The sequence below is a fragment of the Merops nubicus genome, unplaced genomic scaffold (assembly GCF_000691845.1).
Source record: "Merops nubicus isolate BGI_N331 unplaced genomic scaffold, ASM69184v1 scaffold5024, whole genome shotgun sequence".
Lineage (NCBI taxonomy): Eukaryota > Metazoa > Chordata > Aves > Coraciiformes > Meropidae > Merops > Merops nubicus.
In genome coordinates this window covers 94,729-107,583 of record NW_008603506.1, presented here as the reverse complement: position 1 = coordinate 107,583, position 12,855 = coordinate 94,729, and the positions used below count along the sequence as shown (strand labels likewise).

Sequence of the window (12,855 nt, the reverse complement as noted above, 5' to 3'; positions counted from 1 at the left end):
AGGAATATTTGCACAAGAACGGTATTCAAACCCTTGTGAGAAATGAGAGAGGGAAAAAAAAATATTTTTTCCTTCAGTAAAGCAAGTTATATTATTAATTCTTATTATTACTAGCTACCCCTTTAAAACTTGATTAAAAAAAGAGGAAATTAAGCTTTTTCTTTAAAAATGCACACTAGATATTCTGTGATTGGAATAATAACAAAAGTCTTGACAAAGTTATGAGGATTTGTTGTGGTTTGTTTTTTTTTTTTTTAAAGTCTATTTCAGATGCCTTGTTGGACTACAGTAATTATTTTTTTAAACACCATGCCTGCTAGTAATATCATTGTCAACAGCTTTTCAAAATGATGCAAAAAGATATTAACATTTCCTTTTAAATGAAAGTGAACTATCAACTGAAGAAGCTGCAACTAAAAAGTGCATGTATCCCTAGGTTTTGCTAAGTTAAAAACAGAATAAAAAAAACATATCATAGGCTTTGTGTATGCTTCTAGCTATAACTTGTTTCATAAAAGAAGCATCCAAAAAGATACTGCCAGAAAACATCAGTTAAACCTACATGTAGTCCTCATAAATGCATTTAGAGCAACACCCCCAAAAAGAACCACACAAAGGCACTGTGCCCTTGTCAGAATACACAAGGATTCACCAATGCAATAATAAAATAATCTCATCATGCTGTTTGGGAAATAGGGAAGAAATGTAAACAAACTCATTCTTCCATAAAAAGGAGAAGTATTTGCAATTGTTTAAAGTTTAGACAGAAAACCCAAGACATGGAAATAAAGCCCTTTTTTTTTTCTCTTTTAAAGGCAAAATTGTTTTGTATCCACGTAGGCATACAGATGTGACATCACACAGCAACACTGACTTCCACAGCCAACCACTCTGACTGCAGATGGGTGAATCTGTGGTAATACTGTGATAAAGTCTTTTTACTGTTTTGAGACAGTAGAGGTCCTGGTATCAGTCCATCTTGGGAAAAAAAAAATGAAAATAGCAGAACCTTTAGGTAAATTCTCTCCAGCCTCATGCAAATACATGTGTTCTCCTTTCTTTGCCCTTGCAATGTCAATTCTTCAGACAGAAAATATTAAGCCTTTTGGACCCACCCATTTCCAATGTGTTTATTTATCAGGCTTGTTTAAACAAACGGAATCAGAAATTAATTTCTGCATGGAGTGATGCCACTTTAATTTGGGTGTAAGTTCCACAAAAGGAAGGTTGCTGCTTGGCTTTACATTGATTTTCTTTTACTTCACCACTTGGCTGAAGGAAAGGCAACATAATTCACATGGGATATCAATATGGCCTTTTTGGAAGAGGTTAACAAAATCCTCTTTAAGAACTGCTCAGATTTAGGGAAAAAGAACATCTAACTGCAAGACAAGACCTCCAGAGGAAAAAAGAGTCCACTGCCTTCCTAAAACTGGCAAAATAATTTAATCACATGTTTGAGTGGGTGCTCATTTACACTATGTCTTCTTTATAGAACTGCAGGAAAATAACTGAATTTGGATGGAAGGAACAAACTAAAAAAACCTGCTAAACTGCAGGTGATATATTGAGCCTTAACATTATTCATTCCCATGCAACATGCAGATAACGAAACCTGGAAAACAGCTGCAGAGGAACATCTCAGAAACATTTCTTATGGCAGAGCTTTGCATTTCATTAAGATATTCATACAATCTGAAGTATCCCAAGCACTGCCACTGAACAGGTTACCTGAGGTGGTAGGTGATGGGACATGGGTGACATAGGGATGGTGTTGAAATTTGGGTGGGTTGTCATTCACGTCGGTGACAGAGACGAGCACGCTGGTGGAACTGGAGAGAGCCCTGGGGAAGCCCCCGTCACTTGCCACCACCACCAGAGTGTAGTTCTCCCTTGTCTCTCGATCAAGGAGAGCACTGGTGATGATCTGCCCTGTTGATGGGTTGATTGTGAATTGTGAATTGCCACCAGTAAGCCTATAGCTGTTTGAGAAAAAAAAAAAAAAAAAGACAAAAAAATATTTATAAGGCAGCCTGCTGCTTCAAGATAATAACAATTTTCTACACCCTTCAGACCACCATGCTGATGAGTATCAACACACTGATTTTATTCTAACTGCCCATCTGTCTTTATTTTTTTCTCTTTCATATTTTGAGACCTGTCATAAATGATATTTCAGGGGGTTTCCAAGCACAGTTGCTTAACATAGATTTCTAACAAATGAGGAGCAGACTGAGACTTTGTACAGTTGGAGATACAGTCGGACACACTCCCAAAACTGGCTTTTTGGAGGCATCCTCTACCACTGATTTCCCTGGATTAATGCATGAAGTGTTATTCCAAAAGGCTGACATACCTCTTAACTGAATCTGCAGAATATAATCAGAAAAAAATACTATTTTCTGAAAAAAAAAAGGATGACACTTTTACAAAATAATATGAAGATTTATAATTAATATTCTTTCTTGATACTGAGCTAAGTTTTGCTATTCAAGATTTCAATGTAAATTCATAGTAAATCGGTAACCACAGAGCTACATTAATAGAGACTAATTTGGACCAGAATTTTTCCCTTGATTGGTCTGCACATAAGTGCACACATCTTTGTGTATGCAAAACTGTGATTTGATAAGAACTGGCTGTGTGCTTACTGCAGTGTGTTGTATGGGCTGCCTCTGGCTTATTAGCACAGTGAATTTGTCCCTTCTCTTTGAATTCCCGTCCAGCTTGTGTTCATACAGAATGAATCTCAAAGACATGTGGAGCACCGGGATGTATTTTTAAAGGTAAACATAGAATGGGTTGGGTTGAAAGGGGGCTTAAAGACCATCTAGTTCCACCCTCCCTGCCGTGGGCAGGGACATCTCCCACTAGACCATGTTGCTCAAAGCCCCATCCAACCTGGTCTTCAGTCACTATCACATTTCTTATTAATTCATATAATGGATTTTCTGCAAAACAAATGCAACAAAAACTGGCTAAAATGAACAATTCCAGAATTCAATATTATAAGGCTGACAAAACTCAACACAGTTGTGTTTAGCATGGCTTCTTCAGAGAAGCCTGGCGCAGCACAGTAGCAGCATTTTGCTGACACGATTCTATAAAAGATTCAGAAGAAAATGGGATTTAAGAAAGAGAGTAATATTCTTTTCACCTTTTCAAAACCAGAACAGGTTATGACAGAAATAAAAACACAGACCAGAAGCTTAACCTAGAGGTTTGATAGCCAGCCTGTGTAATAAGCTGTGGCAACTTCTCCTGCTCAGTCATTAATCTCTACAGAATGCCATGAGCATCCTTTAATTGCTTAATTATGATATAATATGATGGCCATATGTAAGTATTCTCCAGCCATAGCAATGTGCATCTAGAGTGGAAAGAATGTGCACAAAGCTTAAAGCACCACTTTAACCTCCCTAAATACCAGCAGCATGGGCAAATTTCATCTGTGATTCACAAAGTCTTAACCCTGTGTGAGGTGTTGCAGAAGCTAGAGACTTTCTCTTTTTTATTTCCACATATATAGAACAGCTCATGCTTTAGCATTGAAAGGATGCTATGAAAACCTTCCTTTTTTAAAAAAACAAGATGATAATAAAGATTAATTAATCTTACCATAGGATATTCAAAGCTACATCTGAGTACAAGTTCATGCAAACCAACTGGACCATGGAAGTATGTCTCAGCATAGTTAAAGAAACATTCCAAAGCCAAGGCAAAAAAACCCAACACTCAAAACCCCAAAACTTTAATGGTGGCAACTGGCATAAAAAGAATTTGACTGAAGCCCTTAAAATCTAGCCTTTTAACTAGTTTGTGCTGACTCCTCTCATCTATACTATCTTTAACAAGGCTGCTCAAGTGTACATGGCCATTAACAAACTCATCAGCCTCCTATAATGACTTCACAGGTTAACTCCAGACATATGAGAAAAAGAACTGGCACGTATGGACATGTAACAGTTTTGCAGAAGATTATCTACTTCTTATGTATCACAGTCCATTTTTGTCTCGATGTGAAAATTTTAGCACAGGGCTTTACATACTATATTTGGAAACCAAAGATTTGATTTTGAAACAGGCTCTAACAAGACTGGAAAGGAATGCTGAGTTCTTAACACCTTGGACAAGATGACCTTATGTGTTCTGGTCTCTTTGGCTTCTGCTTGTTTTGTAATAGCAGTCATATTTTAAGATTTGCATTACGCTAAATGCTGAATCTGGACAAATTCTGTCCATGAAAATCAAAGTATATTTCTGAGTCTAAAAAGTGTAAAATAAAACCTGAAAACAATTTCTAAATATCTAGTTATGATGGGAAAAAAAAAATTATCAACTATTTTACTATGAGGTATTAAGTGAATGACAAAGACTAATAGCAGAGATATTAAAGCAATTCAACCACACTGAAGAAATCTGAGAACACCCTGATAATTTCTGATTATGAGATGAAATCGTTACGATCATTCATGCTTTGTATAGAATTCTTTTTTGTAAAGGAGCTTGCCAGGAAGTTTCTTAAAGTAAGAGTGAATAAAATTAAAAGCTTCATTGTTTCACAATTTAATAAATGGTAATTTTGGATGCTTTTCAAATAGCTAAAGATGCCAAAACATCACTTCTATTTTTGGCTTTTAGCTAGTTGGAAAGAATATATGACAGTATTTTATACACACTTGCTTTGCCATAACATAGCTCTGGTTTCTTTTACTTCCTATTTTCAAAAAAAGTGACAACCACAGTGATATTCTTACACACTCTGAAGAATGAACTGAGGTGAACTAACAAAAGTAAAGAAAGAAGCTACATCTATAACCTGTTTTTTAAGTTTGGAAACAGTGATACGGGAGTTTGCAGTTACAACAGTTAAATATGATGAGATGTGTCTAATAACTAGTATGAATCTGCTTTGTATTCCATTTGCAGTAAATCAGTCCTCAGTGGATAATACTCAGCCTGTCACTGCCACTCAGCATCTTCATTACCCTTGTTTGCAAAACTGGGACTGGCCAGTGTTCAAGCTCAGTGCCCAGATCAGTTGCATCAGCTGAGCTCTGCAAACCATTTGGCATTTATAGCAAAAATTTTAACTTTTTACTGGTTTTCTGAATGGGATAAACTTAATGGCTAGCGTTGCATAATTTTCACTGTAAACTGAAGATAGTAATTCACCATAAATGGGCCCAAGGAACATGTTGGTTTTCAGTGAAAATTGGTGAGTACAGGAGAAGACATGAATGCAGCAGCAAGACAGGTAATGTCTTCTGTGGATTATTCAGTGGTCTGCAGTATCTCCTATAACTTGAGTATTGGCACCTTGGGTTATATGGTAGCTGTTCAGCTAGTTTATTATAAATGCACCCAAGTCTGTAGAAGCAGACATCTACACAACAGTCAGATTTGAAAAGCCATTTAAGGTTCAAAGAAAGATACTGAAGCCCACCCCAAAAATATATATGCTATTAAAAAATTAACACTATTCACTATTTTGGACATTTTTATGCAAAAAGAAAGTTATACTGATTTCTAGATTTGCCTAGTTTAAAAATGAAAATTTACAGAGGACTAGAGCTGCAAAATATTTTTTTTAGGGTGAGTGGTTTCATTTGAACGTAAGTGAAAAATGATATTTGGTTATTTAGCTCTGCAGCTTTTGTGGCAAATTTGTTAATGACATTTGAAAAGTATTATCTTCCTCTTCCCCACCAATCCCTTCCTGAACACTCCTTTGATTTATACTTAGGAAGTCTGTCAGCCTCCCAGAGCAATGGTTTCTAGCTTCTTCAGGAACACATTTTTAAAGATTTGTATTAAATCTGTTAACTATATCCTTCATTACAAGGCCTCAACTCTAAAAACTATGCTAAATAGAAGGCAAAAGCCTTTCCAAAGGCTATGAAAGCTGATGGCAGGCAGTAATGATGATAATTCACAGCTTGTATCATATTCCCTCCTGCAGAGAATATATATGTCAAGCCTGCAAGCTGAAGTGCTTAACTCGTTTATGATATTATTTGGAGGTTCAATGTTTCTTTGTGTGTTTTTTTAATTATAATATTTTTTCTTTGTCTACCTCTGCACTTATTGAGAAATATAAATCTAGCCCATTAACAACTACACTCAGGTGCCAGTTAACCTCATTTGCTTTTTGCTCAGTTAAAAAAATCTCAAATAACACTGCCAACTCTACTTGTCCTTAATAGAATTCTAAAAGCCTATAAACAACAACAGAAAGCCAGATTTGCCAAAATAATTTAGCTACAGATATACTTTTGTGTCTTATGACACGTGTGTGATGGGCACTAGGGAAAAAAAAAATCTTCAGGCAAGGTATGAGGCTGTATTACATATAGCAACAGTGAATGACCTACCTAATCACAGCGTTTGTAGAAGCATCAGCATCTGAGGAGTTTACAAGCAAAATATCTGTCCCCGTAGGAGCATCCTCCGGAACAGTGGCAGAATAGATGTTAAAGGCAAATGTGGGGACATTGTCATTGACATCATCGACTGTGACAGCAATGGTTCCAGTGCCAGTGAGGGCAGGAGAACCTGCGGGAAAGCGGGATACAAAATGCTAGAGGTTACAAATACCACCACGCTAATCCGAGGTCTGCCAACCCTGATTTAAAGCCTAACACTTCAGCACGTCACAGTTCACAGAGCAAGAAACCCAGTTCAACATACAGGATGGGGTCAGATTTATTTCAAAGGCATCTTGACATCAAGTACAAGTTGTGAAAGAAAAAGAAAAAAAAAAGTTATTTTTCTTGCTTCATCTAATTCGAGAAATATTTTGTAATACAAGCTCAGTGGAAAAAGATGGTCTTGGAACTGCACAGAAGCCTTCCTGTAACAATTAGGATCAATTGGAACGTGTGGTTGACTTTCGTATTTCTCTAAGAGAGGACATCCAAAGGTGGCATAGCCATGAGGACTCCAGCCCTCAATTTATTTTTCCACAGAACAAATGGAGTGGAAACAGTGGCAAACCCCAGTTTTCCACGTGCCTTTTCCACTGCCGGTCGCATCCCTGACCTGGGGAGACCTTCTTGGAGTGGGTGAGAAGGTTGCACGGTCTCCAGCCCCATTCAGACTCGATTTCTCTGTAGAAGCAATGATCTAGAGCAGCACACACTGCTCACTCAAATGGGATCCTGGCTTATGGGAAATTGGACTGAACTCATTTCACCTACGGCGTTCGGCCTCCTTGTTATTCTAATACTTAACTCTGACAAACAGAAATAGCATGTTTATTCATGTACAATCTCTTAGCATTTATTCTCTTAAGCTTTTCCTTTGTCATATCCAAAAAAAGACAAAGAAGAGCTTTACAAGTTCATGTTAGTTTTGCCAGTCTATTACACTGATTTTCAGCCAAGAATCAGCAAGACATCTTCTGCTAACTGAATGAGGGGCTTGGAAAAAAATGGGATTGTTCCTTTGTTTGAATAAATAAAAAAAAAGAGAATGCGAGAGTGATAGTAGAGCATAAGGCACATGAGTTATGGCCCCTTTTATTCAAAAGACAGATGATGACCATGATTGTTTTACCCAAGATTGTGTCCCTTTCCCCTTCAATCTCAGATACAACAATACAGGATTTGCTGGACTGGAAAAAAACAATGATAATGAAATTCTTTGGCCAGAGAATGGTCCGAGCCCCTGCCAGAGGGAAACATATTACATGGAGCTGCCATTTGACGAAACACAGACAGCTCCCATGTGACCACCCTGGTTCTTCCAACTCAGCAGATGATCAGGTCACTGCTACTCGAGGTTACTGCCGGACCTCAACCTTCGGGGTGGGAAGGAGGCAGGCTCTGCTTTCGGGTCTCATGTGGTCCTGGCAAGGGCCTCAGACACCAAGCTTTTGTATAAAAAAGAAATAACAACCCATTTTCCCACATGTTAACCCTTGTACATTGAAAAAGTACCACAATACATCACAGGAAGAAGGTGGGAGCAGCTCCTGCACAGGGAGGAGGTTTTGCACTGCATTTACAGTTGGACTTGAGGATCTTAAAGGTCTTCTCCAATCTAAACGAAACTACAATCCTATGAAATACTTCAAAGTAACTCGGCTTAATGCACAAAAGGACTGAGTGAAAGAGCTTCCAATGAGAAGGTGCTATAAATCTCCCACGGCTGCCTCTGAAGCCTGCTGACTGGATGGGACGGATCATGACGCCGAGGAAAGAATGTGCTAGCCAAAGAGTATAGGTTTCACACCATGTTGGCACACAATGGAGGCCTTTCTCTGCTCTAGTCTGAGGTAATTCATTTTGCCAATTAATCTACTTTCAGCCAGGAAGGTTACATTAAGGCAATAAGTCTGACTCTTTTTTTTTACCCTTATTTTCTCCTCAATTTAGTCATTTAGCCAAACATATCTAGATAGAACAGGCTAAAGAAGTGTTCTTGATTGCTGAAATATTGCCTGTGGAGTGTTTATTATTACTGCGTTAAATGAAACAGAGTCCTCAGCAGTGTTTGCTGCATGTGTCATCAAGCTCTGCCCTCCCAAACACATCTATCCAACATTCATCTCGCAGCAAATGGAAGGAAAAGTTGAAAGTTGTTAAGTTTCACAGGTGATTAAACAATTTATACGTAATTCAGAAATTAATCATGGGTAAGTCACATTCAAAGAACATCAGTAACGCAATTCAGACTGGAATAGAAAGTTGACTCGCAGCTCAAACCTGAAACTCACTGGTTTAAATGGGTCTGCTAACCCAAGCTGGAAAATTCGTGCTGTTGCTTTATTCACAAAAAAGAACAGCAGTGGCAGTGCCTTTAGAGGTAACCCAGCACTGTGGTGATAGGACTAGCTCCAGCAGAGCTCTGCAGGCTGGCCTTGTCCCAGCTGGGACCATCAAGCTTGGAGCTGCACTGGCTACACTCACAGGACTGGTGAAGACAAAAAGAAGGGGAAGAGGTCTGCTGGCAAGGTACTGCATGATCATAAGCTAATAGCAAACTGCTGCAGTGGGTTTGTTCTTTCTCCTGCATGGCTATTAAATTTTTGGTCACGTCATGGAAATGGTCAAAAGGGAAGCCAGATGTAATAGCTGCTTATTGGCTATGGAAATTCTCCTGTTTAGCATTACACTGATGGCAGCAGCTTTTGACTCAGCCCTTTGATTCTTACCAGCCTCCTTTCCTCTCTGAGGAACCTGAATTTGCAGAGTAACCAACACTCTAAGGGTCAGATCCCAGCCCTTGCCTCAGCTCTCTAAATATCCCATGCCATTAGTCTCCGATTCCACTTCCCTGCTGGATGAACCTACAAGGTCCTGTACAGCACAGTAAGGACATATTTATATCAGCCTCAAAGAAATGGATATACTAGCCAGGGCTGAGCACCACACAAATAAAATTAGCTAGGGTAATGTAAGTATCCCAGACCTCATTTAATGCTAGCTTCTGGCTGTGTTGCGCTCACAGGAACATCCCAGAAGTCCAATCTCAGTTCTGCTCTTTGTAACATCCGAAGTCACTGTTCTTCAGTTCAAACCCCAAAATCTTTCTCATTTTACTTAGGTGGAAAAACTCAGATATTTACATTGGTTTCCTGTCTATGCAGTTATCCAAATGTGTTTTTTTCCTCTAAGTAAAACATCACATCCACAAATTTACTCCTTTATTCTATTACACTGAAAGATAAAGTTGCAGTTTCACAGAGAGTCCCCAAAGCCTTTATTCACTTGAAATTAAATGACTAGCTCACATTTCTGCAGTTACTGAGAAATATAAGAAGAGGAAATTACAAATGAAATCATTTTCGATGGAAAAGAAATAGCTCAGGGCCAAATTCTACCGTCCTCAGTGAACTTCCAGTGAAAGTTGTGCTTGTATAAGGACCACAGAATTTGGCCCCTGGTAATAAGTAGGTTTCATAAAATGCACGTCATACTTGTGGTGAAAGAAGTAGTTGCCATGGTCAGGCTGAGTTCCCAGATTTCTTAGTTTTGCTTCGATAGCAAATCTTCCCCAAGTCAGTTATTTTTATTATGCTAGAGCACCATCCCTTTCCCTTTTTTCTTCAAACTGTGCTTAATATTTTTAATAAATAAGTGTAGCACATTTTGTGCAAATTCTGCATTATTAGTCAAAGATCCAAACTTTTTAATAAACCAGACACATTACAACCTATATAAAATTGCTGTACACAGCTACACAAGCCTCCTACAAGACGCCTAGGGCTAGAGCCACAAACACAGACGTAGTTTTCCCTCAGTGAACTTACACTAACATTTATACCAATTTTTCATAATAGTCTGAATTATTTTTCAGCAGAAACAGCAACAATTTCTTTTTCAGAAGCCTATTATTTAGAGCATTTCTCTAGTGCTATACTCCTACTAGGTTTTGGGTTGATGGTTTGGGGATTTTTTTTCCCCAAATCCTAAGCCTCTGTGAGACATGGTATTTTGGGATATCCATGAAAAAAGTTTTCTAGAAAGGCAGAGGAATGAAAAAATCATCAAATGATTAAAGCTGAGAACATAAAGTTAACTACACAAGCTAGATGGGAGAGACTAGATTATGACTGTTCAGTGAATATCAAGTCTTTAAAAGATGATGATGCTAATACATTATTATTTTGAAGTTCCCATCTCTGTGTGCTGTGGTATGTTTCTGTGAACTGAACAGTTTATTTTCTAGGTGACAGCCGTACATATACATTAAGCAGACAGTCCCACAAATGTCCACATGTCATTGTTGAAATAAAGATTAACCTGGGATAGTGTCAAAATAGTAACGCTGAGTTCAGGAAGAAAATTGCTTCCCACGGATGTTCTTCCAAAAATTTAAGCTTTCTGCTTACATCTGCAAGTAAACATGTGTCTGGGGATGAAGAGAAGGAGCAGACCTTGGGAGCCTGCTCCTTGGAGGCCCGTGGCAGAGCATGAGTTACAGAGGGAGGTTATAAGAGGCCACCTCAGGCTTGGCCAGCACTGGGTTGTACCTCTCCTCTCCACAGGGGACGTTTAAGGAGGTGACATGAAGAAGCTGTGGGGGACAAGGAGGTGGGTAGGTGGTAGCACAGGGGCAGAACCTCTTTTCTCTTAGCAAGGTAGGACTAACAAAGACTTAGAAGCTGGTCTTCCACCATGTTCGTCAATGCTTTTTCGCAGCTGATTGCCACAAAAATATGATGGTATTGGAAATGCTTCAGTTTAGAAGTTATAACATGTCTTCTCAAGATTTTAATCCCCCTGTTGAGGAGAAGTGGGACAAAAAATATTTGCTATGTGCAGTAATGCATGTAGAAGAAAGGAAACTAAATGCAGAAATAGAATTGAACCTGACAGTTTCTACTTCTCAAATGCAGGATAACCAGCAAAGAAAGGACAATACAGGTTTCTGGCTGAACTCATCAGAATTCACTCATTCCCCTAATCTGTGCTAATGTTTATGAGCCACCTAGTTGTGCAGATGGGATGCACCTAAAGATTGCTTCCACTTTTGCCTCGGCCTACTCATGCACTTATACTCAGAAAACCATGGAATAGTTTAGGTTGGAGGATACCTTCATGATCCTTGAGCCCAAGCATTAACACAGCCCTGCCAAGTCCACCACTGAACCATATCCCTCAGCACCACATCTACACGTCTTTTAAATACCTCTAGGCATGGTGACTCCACCCCTTTCCTGGGCAGCATGTTCCAATGCCTGACAATGCTTTCAGTGGAGAAATTTTTCCCAATGCCCAGTCTAAACCTCCCCTGGCACAACTTGAGGCTGTTTCCTCTTGTCCTATCACCTGTTACTCAAAAGAGACCAACACTCACCTCACTACACCCTCTTTTCAGGTAGTTGTAGAGGATGCTAATGTCTCCCCTGAGCCACCTTTTTTCCAGGCTAAACAAGCCCAGTTCTCTCAGCCACTCCTCATAAGACTTGTTCTCTAGACCCTTCACCAGCTTCACTGCCCTCCTTTGGACACGCTGCAGCACCTTCATCCACCCTTGTCCTGGAGAACAGAGGAGGTAAGCTGTCTCCTTGTAATACCCAAACACATGGCACCATCTGCTCCAGTGTATGTTCAGCTCTCCACACCATACCTTGGACACCAGGATGAATGTGGAACAGAGTACTTAGTGGGCTGGTGCAGTAAAAGAAAACAAACTAAAGGAAACTTGCAAAGCCATTTATGTTCCTCAAGACAGCCCAGGAAAAGATGATGCTATTGGAAATTATCTCGGCTGTGTGGTACTGTATGGCTCACAGTAGAAATCAGAAATAGGAGAATGTGTTCAGCACATTATCCACGCATTGTTTGAAGCTTTATTGGCTTCTAGGTCCTGTTTGTGCCACGGTTAGCACAGCAGATAGTAAAACTATCATTCCTTTCAGAAACCAGGAACTCAAGTTTTTGCCAGCGTTAAAATACCAAAATTAAGTGCTAGAAAACTAACAATAAACTTAAGCAAAAACCCTACAGATACATTTCACCAAAATGGAAAAAAGGAACTAAAATTAAATAAGATGAACCTAAATGACTAATCGAAACTCCTACTGCAGGCAGTTTACAATGTTTTGTGGTAAATTAAACACATCATTATCCTGAAAATTGGAAAACGATTTAACAGAAATGGAATTTTTGCTTCAGTGAAATGTGTTGCTTTGCAACAAAGAGGATTTCACTTCTCCAGTCAAACACTCAGTGAATGAGTCCCAGGACTAGAAGTTGTATGTGTTATTACAGAGCATTAACTTTTTCACTCAAGTAAACAAGGCCTTTCTCACAATAAAGCAGCCAACCCTTCTGAACGCATTTAAATGCAGACAGAGTGTGCTGAGCCTCATACAATTGGTCAGTTGTAAAATAAATATGGAGC

At 39.0% G+C, this 12,855-nt stretch overlaps 1 protein-coding gene across 1 annotated transcript in view; it reads right to left on the bottom strand.

Annotated features, from left to right (window-relative positions):
• FAT4 (FAT atypical cadherin 4) overlaps positions 1-12,855 on the bottom strand; it is a gene marked incomplete at its 5' end in the record, with an annotated part of 142,412 nt that overhangs the window by 34,834 nt on the left and 94,723 nt on the right. The window contains 2 exons of the mRNA XM_008938683.1: positions 1,732-1,982; positions 6,375-6,555. Coding sequence (XP_008936931.1) covers positions 1,732-1,982; positions 6,375-6,555 — 432 coding nt within the window. The remainder of the gene's footprint in view (positions 1-1,731; positions 1,983-6,374; positions 6,556-12,855) is intronic.